Source organism: Cyprinodon tularosa, unplaced genomic scaffold (assembly GCF_016077235.1).
Source record: "Cyprinodon tularosa strain WSP-4 unplaced genomic scaffold, ASM1607723v1 ctg530, whole genome shotgun sequence".
NCBI lineage: Eukaryota > Metazoa > Chordata > Actinopteri > Cyprinodontiformes > Cyprinodontidae > Cyprinodon > Cyprinodon tularosa.
The window spans coordinates 27,245-44,624 of NW_024039264.1; the positions used below are offsets into that span (position 1 = coordinate 27,245).

The 17,380-nt window shown below is 38.8% G+C and overlaps 1 protein-coding gene across 1 annotated transcript in view; it reads right to left on the reverse strand.

The window, feature by feature from the left end:
* Positions 1-11,127: 11,127 nt before the first annotated feature.
* Positions 11,128-17,380, reverse strand: part of ptchd4 (patched domain containing 4) — a 57,279-nt gene continuing 51,026 nt past the window's right edge. Inside the window, exon 3 of the mRNA XM_038304313.1 lies at positions 11,128-13,730. Within this exon, the coding sequence (XP_038160241.1) occupies positions 12,061-13,730 (1,670 nt within the window). The 3' untranslated portion in view covers positions 11,128-12,060. The remainder of the gene's footprint in view (positions 13,731-17,380) is intronic.

Consider the following 17,380-nt stretch of genomic DNA (forward strand, 5'->3'; position numbering starts at 1 on the left):
GGCCACATGAAGTTTGGAGGTCTGTAGTGATTGACTCTGCAGAAAGTTGGCGACCTCTTCGCACTATGCGCGTCAGCATCCGCTGACCCCGCTCCGTCAGTTTACGTGGCCTACCACTTCGTGGCTGAGTTGCTGTCGTTCCCAAACACTTCCATTTTCTTATAATACAGCTGACAGTTGACTGTGGAATATTTAGGAGCGAGGAAATTTCACGACTGGATTTGTTGCACAGGTGGCATCCTATCACAGTTCCACGCTGGAATTCACTGAGCTCCTGAGAGCGACCCATTCTTTCACAAATGTTTGTAAAAACAGTCTGCATGCCTAGGTGCTTGAATTTATACACCTGTGGCCATGGAAGTGATTGGAACACCTGATTCCAATAATTTGGATGGGTGAGCAAATACTTTTGGCAATATAGTGTATATATATATATATATATATAGATAGATAGATAGATACAGATATTTCTATACCCACACACTTAAATGAAAGTTCTAAATCACTCTCACCACATTATATTTTGAAGTAGCACACAAGAGTCTCACCTCCAATATAATAGTGTTATATAACAAAAAGAGGCATCAGAGCCATAGAAGCTCACAACTTCAGAGGGAATATGATACACTACATTAGATGCTGTTTTAGGAAGTCTGATGGTTAAATGATCATTTTCAGACATGGATAAATCAAAAATATAACTGAACTGTACTCCCAGGATCACATACTTTATTACGTATTTGCATAAGTTTATAGAGTATAACAAAGCTCAAGCCTCAGGAGCATCTCTGTTGTTATTTCTAATAACCAACTAATATCTATTACTTTAATATTGAAAGAGGAGATTAAAGACCCTGAGACCAGCTTAGCAGACATTGACCAGAATTTCTTAATTTTATCTGCTTTATTTGACCTTAACCAGGATTCTCGGCAGGAGTTCTTTGTAATATGTGCATTATAAGCAACTCTTACCATGTACTTGTAATAGTAATCCTCATCTGCTTATCCGGAACAAGGTCGCAAAGGCAGCAGTCTCAGCAAAGACTCTCAGTCTTCCCAGACACCTACGCCAGCTCTGTTGAGGGAAATCCCAGGCATTCCAGGGCCAGCCAAGAGACATAGTCCCTCCGTCCCCTTCTTAACATGGTGGAGGGTTTTAAGTGCTTGGATGATCCCAGAAGCTAGGTTATCAGGAGCTAAAAAGGACCTGGAAGGCTCTCTCAGGCTAAACAGGCTGTGGGCAAAGAGCAATTTCAAAATCCCTTATGATGATCATAAAATCAAGGCATTAGATGTCGCCATGTGCAGCGGAGCAGGGACCTGTTCCTGGAGCTGGACGGGGGTTAGCCGACGAGAAACTGGTGGCATGGTTCCTCCTCCTAGGTCCCAGCCAAGCCTTGATAGAGTGATGCAAGGCAATTTCCCCAGTGGGCCCATCAACTCCAGGGGTAACCATAAGGGATTGTTGCAAAGAGGATTGGGCAGCAGTGGCGGATGTGACCTAATCCACAGAGGCTAAGCATTTCTTTCCAGTGTTTTATTAACTCTTTTAACACCTACAGTAGTAGCCACTCAAAATTTCCCCACTTTTCTTGATGGGCCCTGGCTGGTCCCCTACAATTCCTTTTTAAAAATCAATCTTTGTACTAAAATATTCTTTCTGTCATGATTTGTGGACATTAAGATGTAAAAAGAAGTGTCATCTCCTGGTCAGACCCTATAATTCAGTGAAAGGGTAGAGTCAGAGTAAAAAAAATATGCAACAGGGAGTCCCTCTATTGGCTGGAAGTGGGAGAGGATTTATTTATTTGTTTGTACAATGTCCTGTCTGGCAATGTGGCAGTACGAATAATTGTCTTGATGCCAAAAGGGGCCCAACAGATTTTACTTTCACAAGTGGAGCAGTACGGCTATCGTCATAGTGTTCTACTTGATGTATACATGTCAATAGCTTTATTATAATTATGCAGTGAGTATTACAGATTATATGGACATTGCAATGTCAGTAGAACAGGAAACAAAAAACAGAAAAAAGGACAAAAGATGACAGAAAGAGGAGATAAAAGGGAGACAACGCTAAAACGTCTTCTTTGGAGAGGATTTTGCTGGGAGTTAGAGGGAAATCAGTGGCCATTTGGCTGGTGTTTGACTGGGAAGGGCCATTTTGAATGGCTGCTACTGTAATCTACTTCATAACAAAGTAGGTTTCCAGAAATCAGTTAGCATGGGTATGGACACAGTTAGGTACAACAGCAACCTTATATTGAAAAACAATACCAAACCAAGCCAGTGATCTTTCTTTATTTCATAGTTCCCTGATGCTTCTAACTAGCACAGACTCTGATGCTGCAGGCACTTCAGTCATTGCAGTCCTATAGTGTCCACAAAACAATGACATGGTAAGAAACCCTGCTGGACTAAATCTACCCTTATAAATGTGTACTAGAGAAATCCTAAATGCAAATAATTTTGAAAAAGGGCAAAACTATCTTTTTGCTACTTAACAAACATTGGATGGATTGTCAGTGTAAATTCCCTGGATCATCTGAACCATTGGTAAAACCAGATGGATATTAGATTTGGGAGAAATCCACTAAATAAAGAGTATACTTAAATTGATAGTGAGCTACATATGTCTATATTTTTAGTTATTTAATAACTAAAATATAAAATATTAAATGAGTGAAAGAGAGAAGTTTCTATTTTAAATGTCTATATTATTTTTAGTGTAAATATGTGTTCTAAAAGTTTCAAGAAGAATTGTTAATGTCAGAGAAAAAAGTTTTATGGATGTTTCAAAAAAATCTTCAGCCTAGCACGACTTTAGTCAGACTAAAAATTCTCTTCCTTTAGATTTTGATGTTGTTCATATTATCGCTGCAGTACACACACACAGAAAGTATGTTTAAGCATTTTAAAATAGTCCAGGGTAGGGATGGTAAAGATTAGTCAACAATATGAGGTCATACTCACATTTTGTTAAAAAAAATGAAAAATAAATTTTTTTTTTAATCAACTCATTAATAATGGCCCCAATATATTTTAATTATTCTTGCTGATGACTAAATGAGGATTGATTAGCAGTTATATTCAGATCGGGCTCATTATTTATATGCTAATATGCAAATTTGACAAACTTCACTATAAAGTGTGATGACTTGAATATAATAATAGCTTACTATGAAGTATTGACATGTTTGTTGAAGAACAAAGAGTTTTGATAATTAAGCGTAAGAAGCATTGAGCGACATGTTTACAATCTTTGCTAAGATTTTCCTCATATATTGTAAAATATGGAAAAAGTTTATACAATTTTGTGTTTTTTGTAATAATGATTTTGTGACATAAATCAATGGTTCAGATTTTTGAATAGGATGCTAAGGGGCCTGATTCACTTAAATGTGTTAAGTATTATTGATACATTATTTGGCTAATATAGAAAAGACATTAATGGGTCTAATAGTCAATAAAAAATACATCACAAAAAAGCAAAAAAACATTGATGCAGATGTGTAACAAACTGAATTTGTTAGCAATAGCACTATGGTATTCCCTTTATACTGGTAATACCCCCCCCCCCCCCCCCCCCCCCCCAAACACACACACACACACAAACACACACACACACACACCCCCTGTAAAAAAAATTCAGTCCTTAAATATCTTTCTGTATTATATTTTTTATAGAAAATCTTTTTAAAAAAGAGCAATTTACAGTTATCTTACAGTTCGAATGTCCTCTGGCTTTTTTTTTTTTTTTTGGAACATGACTCATTTTGTTCTTTTGCAGCAATAGGTGTCACAGAATATGCATTGCAACAACAAATAGAAGTCACTACAGCTCATGAAAAGGAGTTCCTAAAAAATACGGAGACTTCATACAAAAAAAAAAGAAAGAAAAAACAGAAAAGAAATACATGCATACATACAACACAATGCCATGCGAGCACAGTTCATTTTTGGGAAGTAAATTATTAAAGATTTGCATTTCAGTACCATTAATCAAACATTTCATGCCATCCCGCTATACATACATGACATGGGTTTTACAGTAAGTGACATTCACTGTATTTGCTGTGGCAAACGGCTACAGAAAGGCCTAATTCCTTTGCAGGACTATAACTGGTTGATGATAGTTACACCTTCAGCGAGAGGTTCACACCAACAGTTACTTTCTAACCCCACTAACACAGTGTTTATTCCTAGCAGACTATAATTCTTTTTTTTTTCAGTTTTTGTCAGGGATTTTTTAAAATCAAGTCAAAGTACACATAACAGTGGGCTCAGTGACATTCGGATAATTAGTAACTAATTACACAAATTTTGCTATTCTTTGTGAAACTACCTATTTATTTTTACCATGAAATTGGCTTCAGCATGAAGATAGTGACCACAGGTCAGACTGTGGTATTAGTTGAGGTCTTTGAGAAACAAGACCATTTTTTTTTTACATCATAGCCAACCATGTGCAACCCCAGCAGTTCTCAAATGAGATATTGACTGCTCTGTAATCAGCTATACCTGCACACATATGGGATCCTTTGATTACATACTACCAGCTAAGACTTTCCCGCCAGAGGTCATTGTGAGATGGGTATCTGTCTGGGCTGGTAACCTTGACTGTGTGTGTTCTTAAAGTTCAACAGAGATACTTATTGAGCTATGGTAGATAAATGTAAAGCTATTTACCCGCTTAGGTGATAGTGTCCATTTTAGACAGCTTTGAATATGAGGTTAACCTCATCAGAATTTATGGTGTACTATTTAATCAATGGTGACTCAGTTGCTGCTAGCGATTTCACTATTAAGAATACCATTGTTTTGAAGAAGTCACTTTTAGATAAATACTTAAACACTAACATGTTTTCAAGATACTACATGATCAAATACATTGAGGGCAAAAACCAGCTCCTCCCATTGGAATTTTCATAAAATTGGTTCTTTATGGAGCTAAACCAGTAACACTTTGCATTTTCGTAGGAGAAACAGAGACTTGCTATGTAAAATAAAGTTGTGATGCAGCTTGTTTTTCAAACAGAAATGGTTTCAGGGTCACGGCAGTCTCTTCAGTTACGATGTTAATATAAGCTGACACTATTTTGGCATTGGGGAAGGGTTAAACCAAAGGCTCCTTCAGGGGCCTCCTGTTTTTTCAGCACTCCTTTTCATTTACAAGATACCTGCAGTGAAATTTTGAAAGCCTGTGGATCACCTCAACCAAGGGGAATATTGAAATAGTATCTTTGTTGGCTGTATAGCTCAGTTCAACTGCCAGCTAAAGTAGTGTTAAAAGTTCTCAAGACTACCGTTTTGTGTAATTAAGCACAAAAGGAACCTGGAGTTTGTTTGCTCCTGTCTCCCTAAGAGTTAGAAGCAAGTGTCCTTGTTGAAGAGCATGGGCTTATGAATGCAATAATAAGAAATGCTGTAACTCAGCCACATCTTGCTGGGAAATTACTGGAACGCTTGTCGGTTCATACAGCTATTGATGATAGAAATAATACCCTTACTTGTGGTTAGGCAACAGTGCTTTGACAGAAGCCTACTTAAGTTCAATGCAGGTAGATGACAAAAAATTTGGGAAAAACTGAAGGCCCCTTAGAGAGCCTTCAGTTTAGAGCCACTGCCAACACCAAAACAGTGCCAGGTTGTACTGACATAACTAAAAGAACTCTGCAGTGACAATAAAAGAAATCTCTCATTGGAAAAAAATACATCAAAACATTGTAAGTTTGTTTCCTTTCTCTGTAGCAATCTTTGCTTTTTTCATGTCAATGTTTACAATATATGACTTTTCAGTGTTTAGTTTTCAATGCCAATTCTTATTTTCATAGCAGGGCAAGCTGTCATTGGTTTTAAAAACAGCTTGGACACATTTCCAATTGTAAACCAAGGGGGAAATCAATCAATCAATCAAAATTAAAATTAAACAAAGATTATCAAATGGTACAAGAGCTATCATCTTTGTAACTCCTCTACTGATACTCACATTTGTAAATGAGCTAATTCGGTAAGAATACACCAAACATGTGTAGTATCATTGAACTCTTATACACTGCTCAAAAAATAAAGTCAACACTCAATCTTCATTTCACTTTAATCTGAATGAATTAAATATTTTCATTGAATACTTTGTTCTGTGCTGAAAATAAAATCACCCAAAATTCACGAATGGAAATCAAATGTTTTAACTAGTGGAAGCCTGGATTTGGAGTCATACAAAAAATTTGAAAAACAAAATTTTAATTGTGATGTAATGTCCTTAAAACAATTCAAAATTAGGCTCACTATTGTAGGTGGCCTGGGCATGCTCCTCAGGAGGTGGCCGATGGTCTCCTGAGGGAGCTCCTCCCAGACCTGAACTAAAGCATCCGCTAACTCCTGGACACTGTAGTGGATGGATCAAGACATGATGTTTCAGATGTGCTCATTTGAATTAATGTCTGAGAAACGGGTGGGACAGTCCATAGCTTCAATGCCTTCATCAAGTAGGAACTACTGACACACTCCAGCCACATGAGGTCTAGAATGGTCCTGCATTAAGAGGAACCCAGGGTTAAACTCACCAGAATGTAATCTTGCAAGGGTATGGGGATCTCACTTGATATCTAATGGCAGTCATGCTACCTCTGGCGAGCACATGGGAGCACTGTGTGGCACTCCAAAGAAATGCCATCCCAAAACACATTTAATTGCTCACTGCCAAACTGGTCATACTCAAGGATGTTGTAGACAGTGGATCACTCTCCATGGTGTCTCCAGATTCTGTCAAGTTTGTCAAATAGTGTATCAAATAGCTTAGTTTGAACTTGCTTTCATCTGCAAAGAGCACAGGGCACCAGTGGCAAATTTTCCAATTCTGGTGTTCTCTGGCAATTGCCAAGCATCCTGGATGGTGTTAAGCTGTGAGCACAAACCCATCTGTGGACGTCGGGCCCTAATACCATCCCCATGGAATCGGTTTCTAACTGTTATGCAGACACATGTACATTTGTGGCCTGTTGGAAGTCATTTGCAGGGCTCTAGCAGTGCTCCGCCTGTTTCTCCTTGCATAAAGAGACAGCAAACCTTCTTGCCACAGCTCGCATTGATGTGCTATCCTGGATGAGCTGCACTAATTGAACCTCTTTGATTTCACATTAGGAAAAAAAAAAACTCTGCATCTAATCCCTCGGGGAGTAGGGAACTGCCATCAAGTGGCACCCAGGGTCTTGCTCAAAAACCAGATGCAGTTTGTGGGAGTGGGGCTCGAACTCAGAACCTCAGGATTCCAAGCTCTATGCCCTGACCGCTAGGCCAACACTCCCCTCTCCTGTCCCACTACCTGAGCTGAACTTGTATGGGTTGTAGAGTCCGTCTTATGCTACCACGAGTTTGACAACAAAACCAATATTCTAAAGTGACCAAAATATAAGCCAGTAATCATAGGTACTGAGAAGTGGTCTGTGATCCCCACCTCCAGAACCTCTCCTTCATTGAGTGTGTTTTGCTTATTGCCAATAATTTCCACCTGTTGTCTATTCAATTTACACAACATGTGAAATTGATTGTCAATCAGTGCTGCTTCCTAAGTGGACAGCTTGGGGTCCCAGAAGTTTGATTTGATTGAGTTTATATTGCATTGTTTACAAGTTCCCTCTATTTTTTTGAGCAGTGTATTTTGCTTTGTGAAAATCTGAACAGTTAACGTTATGTTAGCTCAAGCTGCTGCGGTACTTTTCTAGTGAGTTCTGGGTATGCATTTTGTTAGGGGGAAAAAAAGTAAATTTGGTTGACTAAAACATTTTTAACAATGAAAAGCACACAGAAACACCACCAATTGCTCACTTCCTGGACAATAAGCTTAACAGCTACAGAAATTTAGCAGACGCTTTTTCTTACTCTTTTGATTATGCTTTAAACGCAACCTAGTAATTGTTAAAGGATTAATATAAGTGTAATATTTACTACTGTGTGTTACTCTAACAGCAGCGGTGGGAATAAGTTTAGAATTTGTTTCAATAAAAGCAGGTCATATTAAACATTGCTTTATAATAATATAATTGAAAATATTAGCTAAACTATTAACTTTTGACATGATAGATTTGCTATTATAATGTCAGCTTTAAGCCATTTTTTTCAATTTACTAAGCGTCCATAAACGAAAACCTGATAAAAAATGTCTAAAACCAGCCCAACATCTGAAAATAAAATTCTGAACAAAAGAATATATTGTGTATTAATAAAAATCGACAACTTTCAAAAAACTACTCGTCTCACTAAGACATTCAGAGGGAACAACTCACTAAAAAAAATAAGATTTTGTCATTTAAAAATAATTTTTTTACGCTTTAATTATGGGATGTAGATTCTGAGATTTCACATAAACACTGTTTTTTCGTTCAGACTACATCGTGATAAATATTTATTGGTCTCCTTTCCTGTTGTGAAACCTGAATCATCTTCATTTTCAATATACACTGAGTTCAACCATGAAGGAGCTCTGATTTATGGTTGCTCTATATGAATATTAAAACTAGTGGTGGGCCATTATCGGCGTTAGCGCAGCGCGTTAACTCCACTCTTATCGGACAATCAAAAAAATATTGCCGTTAATCTATTCTCACAGTTGTGTTGGGAGCTGGGTCTATACTAATGATGACTTTCAACATGATAGTTAAGCGCGGATATATATCTAGGGGCGAAAACAGATCAGTGTAGCCATACTGTGAAATTACCACATCGAACGTAACGTGCTGACATGGATCCAGCTATACAAACGCCTGTGTTACCTCCCTTCTCGCACACTCATGAGAAAACAGATTGAATTATGAAGGAATCTTATGCATGTATGCCCTAAAATTGAGAGTTTTGGTGAACAGATGAATTTGAATAAATTCACTTGTATGGAGACACGTTTTAGTCGATGTGCTACAGTCAGTGTCTGATGAATATATATACTCTGCTCATTGGATGGTTAGTCTCCGTTTTGCTATTAACAACATTCTTTATGATTTCTGATAAAAACATTAAGAATATCTTTAAAAGTTCTCTTTTGCATTCATATTTCAAACCATTTTCTCATCAATCTGTGAGAGTTCAGGGCGATGTGCGCTCCCCAGACAGGGGAGGTATTTCTGGGCATATATCTATCCACCAGAACTAAATTTTAGGGCATGCATCCATCAGAATTTTGAAAAAAATTAAGAATATGTTTAAGAGTTCCCTTTTTGTTTATATGTCAATCCATTTTCTCATCAATGTGCAAGACTCTGAGGAGATGCACACTCCTGCGACAGGGGAAGTATTTCTGGGCATTTATCTATCCACCAAAATTCAATTTTAGGGCATCCATGTCTAAGAAATATGAAGAAAATTTCAAAATGGTCATGATACATTTTTAAAAACCTTGGGATCTTCACATCTTCCAAAGTCGGATTTTTGGAGACACTATATTTTTAAAGAGGGACATCTATAATTGGAAGTGGGACACCCTGGAAGTGGTACAAAAAAGTATTTATAACTTTGCCAAAATCTTAAGTAAGAAGACAATATTACATGTGATTTTACAAACAAAAAAAGTAAACTTGTTATTTAAAATTCTGGAGGTAGCACACACGTATTATGAATGCCTTTGGCGGAATTCCAATGAGTGATTTTAATCAGGATTAATTCCAAGATTAGAGTAAGATTAATCTAGATTTAGAAAAATTAATCTCTGCCCACCGTTAATTATAAAACCCAGAGTTACTTTGTTTTAATAGAAAACTAGAGAACAAAAACATCTGTACACTATTTGGCACTATTAATAGGAACTGAACCTGACAATGACCTTGTAAGGGCACCAAAAGACAATCATGTACTAAGTGAGAATTTCTTTAATGATTGATCAGTTATAGACTTCAGCATAATAAGTTGACATTTTGGTTTAACTTCTACAATTCAGAACAGTATAGATATGCTGCTAGAATGAGGCTTACTGCCTGTGAAATGTTGCAGCACAACGTTCATTCCCCACGAGATCTTACTCTCTGAAGCTCAATGTAGCATTATCGGTCCCTGCTTAAGCATTTTCACGAACTGGAACTAATAGAAATGCTGTCTTCTGTTTTTGCTATACCTTGACAATTAATTCTACCATCACAATTCATTGTGCAAGACAGTTCTTGGTAATGGGCACAGTGTAAGCCATCTGCTAGGTTCAGCTGTTGAGCTATTTTGGATGCTACAGAAAGCATGAAGTAGGCTTTCAGGCCTACTGTATTTTTTTTCTCTCATCATTTGGTTTCATCTCCTTTAGCTGATACTGCGGTGGCAAAAGTAAGGTGCATGTAGACTCATCATTGCCTGTTTACTTCTGCTCACTTAATCCCTCTTTCTGCCCGTTAAAGGGATCCACGACTAGGAGAACATGTTGGCATAAATATGTTGTAACTTTCCAATTAACTTAAAAATATCCACTTGCAATATGTATAATTTCATATTTACTTCCAAAATTATATATCCTCAGTTATATTTTTTACCCATGGAGGTCGCTATTTTTTCACCTTTGCAATGCATGCAATTGATGACACAGTCAGGCCTAAATGGACTGGAACCTACAGAGTAAATACAGGATAGCTAACTTTACCACAGTTGTTGTTTATTGTAAAGCATTTCACTTGTGTAAACTTAGACAATACAACACTGCCTCAAGGTATTCATGAACCATTATACATGAGATATCTGTTGAAACAGACCATTGATAAAAGACTGTAATCTACTGTTTACTATATAAGCTATAGCTAACACCATTAGCGGGAGCTAGCGTGAATCATAATCAAATTGAAAGATAATGAACGGCAATTTAGAATGACAGTGAAGCATCTTTTAGTCCTTGAATCACATCATATATCCGAGAAAATGTTTTGATAACTGGTGCTTCTTTTAGCATAGCTCTCTATCTGGATTAGCAATAGTGTTGCATCAATGCCATTTTTTTTGGCCCTGATACCAATACCTGGTTGTGCAGATTGGCCCATACCGATACCATGTTTGAAGTTGATGTGTGTGTTTATAAAAAGAAATGCATACTCCTTGGATGTAAAATAATTGCCATCATGGCTTTATCAAGCTGCTGCCTACATTTGTTAAGCAGGAAAAAGACTAATACAAAGTGAATCCAGAAGAACTTTTTATTGCCTACCTGGAATTTATGACAATAGTTTAATAAACTTTTGGCTCTCAAAATGGTATCAGTGCCAATACCGATACCACAATTTTAGTGCTGGATTGGAGCCCTGCCCTATACTGCTATCAGTATTGGTGCAACACTAGTTAGCATCTCTGAGCAGGAACCTCACAAATACCATCTTCTTTGGCCAATTCTCCCATCTTCCTCTGTTTCGTCCTCACCATCTTCATTACCTCTTGTGATTTTTATATCGACATAAATTTTCATGCGCTCGATTTCAACCTGAAGAAGTTCTTCATTCATAGTTTTGTGCTGGACAGAGTTGGCGTTGCCAGACTTAGCATTCATCATTAATGCAAAATGCATTGCAGGGTAAACAACATGGCGACATCTGTGTGACAATATTCTATTTACATTCATTGAAATTAATAGCTTTCAGTAATTTTTCTGTTTTGGATTTACATTGAAAATAAATGTTTCTCAAATAAAGTCTGTTGTCACAGCTAATCGTGAAACCCTTTAAGATAACTCGATAACACCTTGTTATCTACTTTTAATAAAGGAGATGAACATACAACCCTTGGCATCAAAATAGACAGGTAAATGTATGTGTTTAGTTTTTATTTTATTTTAAGATTTTGCAGGCAAGTTTTGGCAACTAAATTCCTTTATACTTCTAACATTTGGGAAAAGCTTACAGTAAGTAACCAGTTTGTGCTAATGACTGTCTGGACTTAGGGACTGAATGACCAGTGGAGCTGCACCCTCCCCTGGTCAGCTTAGCTGCTACTATCTGGTGGCCACCACTTCATGACGGACACTATATGCTCCCTGCATCTTAACAGATGCTTCTGCATCTGAGAGTCTACCAATAACCCACAGTTACTGATCATGATGTCAAAACCTACTCAAACATTTGTCACATGATCAGGATTTTCCCTGACTTCAATGCACTCTATCTCCTCTCTTTCCCTCTCCCTCTCTCGTTCCCTCTCCCGCTCTTTCCGCTTTGCCCTCTTTTTTTTCTTGTGCCTCTTTTTGGATGGTGGAAAGAAAGTCAGGAATACGGGCAAGATGACGAAACAGTGCAGCAGGGTGCATCCCGCCGTGAGTAGGGAGCACTTGAACAGCGTGTAGGTCAGATTGGAAGGCACAAACACCAGAGGCATGATCCCGATCAAAAAGCAGGATGTGTTCTGCAGGATCGCCGCCCCGTGCTCCTCCAGTGCCAGCTTGATGCACTGCGTCCTGGTGTGCTCAGTGGCCAACACAAAAGTGTACAGGTGTGGTGCACAGTGATCCATAGCGAAGTTGAGTGTATAAATAAGGCACAGGATTGAGATGCTGTCCATGCCAACATTCCAGAGGGTCATCAATCCCAAAACACCCAGCTCCACGGACGTAACCGTGAGAATGAGCCAGAAGTTTCCCAAAGGGTTAATGACTAGGAAGAATGTAAGAATAAGGATGGTAAGTACGCTGAAGCCTGAGGTCAAGATTGGTGAGATGACAGAGGAACTGTAGCGGTCCATGAAAACAAATGTGGGATTGAAGGCAATGAATTTGATGCTGTTGATTAGCATCAAGGGACGAAGTTTTTCCAAGAGCTCCACCACCTCTTCCCTCTTCTTCTCTGTGGTCCGTGCCACCAAGTACATCCGTGAGGCAATGATGTCGTACTCGTCAGTTTCGCGGTTTTTAGAGAAGATTATGTCCTCTGTAAAGTGCTGGTACTCTGGACTGCGCAAGAAAGAACCCTTCAGGATGTTGATAAAGTCACTCTTAGTTGATGCACTGACATTCACTACCCGGAGGTAATGGAAAAAGTTGTCCATCCAGGACATCTTGTTGAAGCCATGGCTTAGAGTCTTTAGGTGCTCCTGCACAGTGGAGTTCCAATACTCAATAGGCTCGTAGATATAAAACCCAATTACAGGGCTGTAATTACTAAAGTACTTCTGCTGGGTAGCAGCAAACGAAACGCTTGGTGAATTACTGGCCAGCAGGTTCACTATATTCGACCCATCACTGATCTGTAAACATCCCATGAAGGAAAAAGAAGCATAGATGAGATATAGAATGACCACAAAAGGTTTCACATATGTGTTGGTAATCCACTCAGTGTAATGTTCACGTAGGAAGTGCTGGATGAAGTGATTTTGGTATGGCACACTGTCATGGTGCGTGGACAGGTCATGGCCGTCACTCATCATGGTTTTAAACCAAGTCGGCTGGCGGTCCAAATATTCTACTGACGGGATCTTACAACAGAAAACACTGTGGTATCGGTTCTGCTCGAGCTGTCCAGCAAACACCAAGCAAGAGCCATAAAAAGAAAAAACATAAAAGTAGTTGACCAAGATGGCAACACACATGCTCTGGCAGAAGATTTTCACAGACTCAATGTTGGTGAAAGGGCTAGCTCCCATGCCAAAGGTGATGATGTAGAGTGAGCTCGTCATGGTGTAGCACACCATCACATCTGCAAAGGCGTCAGCCACACGCTCCTTGAATGGCAGGTTTTCCCTTGTTCTCCTCCACCCTGCCAGAAGTTCAAACACCCCTTTGGTTCCATGACCTATAGCAGAAAACAGAAACAAATGTTATGATGTGAAAAGAGATTAAGGATAATTACAAGTGTTTAGATGATTCCAAGCCACTAAGAAACACATAACAAACCAAACCAGACATATTTCTAGACTTCTGTATTGATCTTGGAATAGTAGAAACATATATATGGCGTCACAATTATTTCAAAATGCCTGTGAGAAAAATAAACATACTCCCGTGTATGCCAAACTACTTGTGCTCATTGTTTATCTACCATTGCGCCACAAAATCACAGTTGCACGAGAAACTGCCACTTTGAGAGGAGAAAATCTCTCTCTGTGCATGACAGTTCCTCCCAAATGTGCTCGGGATCGTGCAAGGGATCTAACTGTGCGCATGGTTTTCTATCCAGAGGCCATGCTTAAGGATGCCTGCGCTCTCGAAAGCGTCTGTCCTCGGACAGATTTTCTCTTCGCGCAAAGGAAATGTGTTTTGACAGGTTGGGTGGAGATAAACCACTTTTGTAAGCCTCCTGATTGGGCCTTGCAGACATGATCACACTAGAAGTGGTGTCAGGAAGCCTTTGACTGACAGCTTGTAGACGATGACTCGAGAAGACCCTGGGGTAAGTGGTAAGTGTCTGTCAAAGGCTTCTGACACTACTTCCTGTGTGATTGTATCTGCAAGGCCCAATCAGGAGGAGGCTTGCAGAAGAGGTTTGTCTCCACCCAACCTGTCAAAACATAAAACCGAGGACAGAGACGTAGTCAAAACCGAGGACATGGACGCTTTCGAGAGCACACGCATCCTCCAGGCTGGCTGCTGGATAGAAAATCGTACACACGGTGAGATCCACAGCACGATCCCGATCGTGCAGAGAGCGACTTTCTCTTCTTGAAGGGGCAGTTTTTCGCACATGTGTGATTTGGTTGTGCGGTGGCATTTTAACAACGTGCAGAAGTAGTTTAACATACAGGCAAGTATGTTTATTTTACTCAAGGGCATTTTGAAATAAATGTGACACTGTAGATATATTTTGACACTAAAATCAAAAGCAACATTTAGTACAGTACTGTGTACGCTAACCAGGACATATTTTTCTAAATCTCAGATTTTATACTTAATTTACAACTCCTGGGGACACAAAAAAACAGTTTTTTTTTTTATCTGTAGCTACACTGCGTTCAGCCTGAGCCTGAGGTTAAGAAGTACATGTACGTCATATGGGTAGGAGGCTCACATCTATACACTGAAACATGAAACCATTGTTATAGGATTTATCTACTTAGGAACTACGTTTCAAAAAATGATTTAATCCATTTGGATGTACAGGTGAAATGAAAAAAATACTTTTGCTTTTACACCTAACCTCATCTCCATGTGTATTGGGCCTAAAGCCCTGGTCACACTGGTTTGCATATGACTTTTTTGATTTTTGATCTGATTTTTTTCCATGACACACTGACGGCATATAGAGATGCTCCGAATATGCTGGGTGAGCAGATCTGTTCCAACATTGACTTGGACAGATTATGAAAAGATATTAAAAGTTAATTGAATAAAAACCACATAATAAAGAGGAAATATTGGATAAGTGAGTGGATGACTTGTACAGTTTTCTTTAATCTTGTGTTTAATTACCTCACTTACAATCTATACATACTTTTTTCTTTATCTTTAACTAAAATTAAATAACGATCTCATAAGATCTTTTGTAACCATCTTCGCTACATTCGTCAACATTGCCTTTTCTCTTTCTACATGAGGTGTGATTGTACTTATTATTATGCAACACAGCCCAAATCCGTCTTCGTGAGGCCCATTCACTGGAATCAAATCTGTGGGTTTTTCAACCATCAAAAATACAGACAGAAAAACATGGCATACAAAGGCACAGTGCAAAACCACCCACACTGGAACACCCGCTCACCCACACACTGTGCCACTGTTTGAAAAATGCAAAAGCCACATGGCTGGGAGTAAATGTGCTTCAGCAGGAAATTGTGAATGCACCAACAACTCCATGTTCCTGGACTGCATAAATATTTCAATACCGTGAATAACACATTTGGCTCATCCATATCATAAGACTAAAATGTGCCTGTATAAAGCTAGCAGACAGGGAGGTGGGATTACTACCCTTGACAGCGTTCTAAATTTCCCTTGTTTGACACAGAGGGAAAAAAAGTTAATTAACTATAAAGGATTAGGCCTATGTAATGAGTCAGCTAGATTACTCTTCCTGCTTTTAGTTTTATTAAGCTTTCCTGCAAGTCAATTAGTTAGTGTCACTTGTTTTAGAGGGAATAGAGAGAAGGAAAAAACCTCACCACTGTTTTTTACAGCCACTCACAAGGGGTCTCTGCAAACACCAGCAGTCTTTTTTCTCTACTATGATTACCTGACAGGATGTAAGGAAGCGTTTCATTTTTGTTGACAAGACTGAAAAGCTTTTGAATTAATTACGCTGCTTGATTGCAGGCAGGTGGAGGAGAATCTCAAACAGCAGACCATCTAGTAAAGAATCCCTGGTTAATGTCACCACTAATACAAATTGCTATTACTGTTGATTGTTTTGTTATAATTATGCAAATTAGGTAGTGTCTCTAATATATTTAGAGATTATATGTGTGTATTAAAGGTAGAGGGGAGGATTACACAGAAGTTTTGAAAAGAACCACCCTCTCCACTTACAAAAAACAAACAAAAAAAAACGCACATGCACAACCCTGTATATGCTCCTGAAATGGAACACCTATTAAACGTATGCAAGAGCATGCACGGGCCCATTTCTCCTTGTGCACACCTTTTTAAAAAGTTGCTGTTCAATTGTACAAGCTTACTTTCCAAAAGAAGATCTGCAGTCTTTCCACTGGGTCAGACTCACCACCGGTAAGAAAAAATGTATTCACGACAAGCAAACCTGTTAAAGGCGAGCTTCAATGACTGGCTGAAATAGTAGCTCACCACTCATTCACACCTGAAAATGCACCAAAAAACATAGCTTCTTTGGGACGAGCATGTATGATGGCCTTATGTAAACATATCACTAGAATGATTGACAATTAGGAGGACCACTTATTTTGATTTTATACATTCTAAAGCAAGACATCCCAAATAAAAAAAATAAAATAAAAGTAAGATTTTGACTAAATCTGAACGTCATTCAAGCAGGAAATGTGGGTGAATTTTTTGAAAGCCATAGGACTTATGACTAGGCTTGAAAACTAAAAAAAAATTAAATAAACTATTGATAATAAATGGGGTTCAGGTTACCATGAAGTTTTTGTAGTTACACTGCTATAAGGTTAGGCTGCTGGAGGACATCAGGACCAGTTTTCTTTATTATTCTGCTCACATCTGGGCGACACTAGGGTCAGATACAGTGGATTGCCACCAACCGAAGGATCGTCGGTTCAAGCCCCACCTCTGGCTTTCAGTGTCTTGTGCTGTTAGGCAAGACAGTTCACCCCACCTTGCCTACTGATGGTGGTGAGACAGGCTAGTGGAGCCTATATTAGGCAGCCTCGCTTCTGTTAGGGAACCCCATTGCAGCTGTTGCCACCATCAGTATGTGGGTGAATGAATGGGTGAAAGCCCTTTAAAGTGGTTTGGTCAAGCTATACAAATACAGGCCATTTACTATTTTACTTCTATTCTCACATTTTCCATTATTTG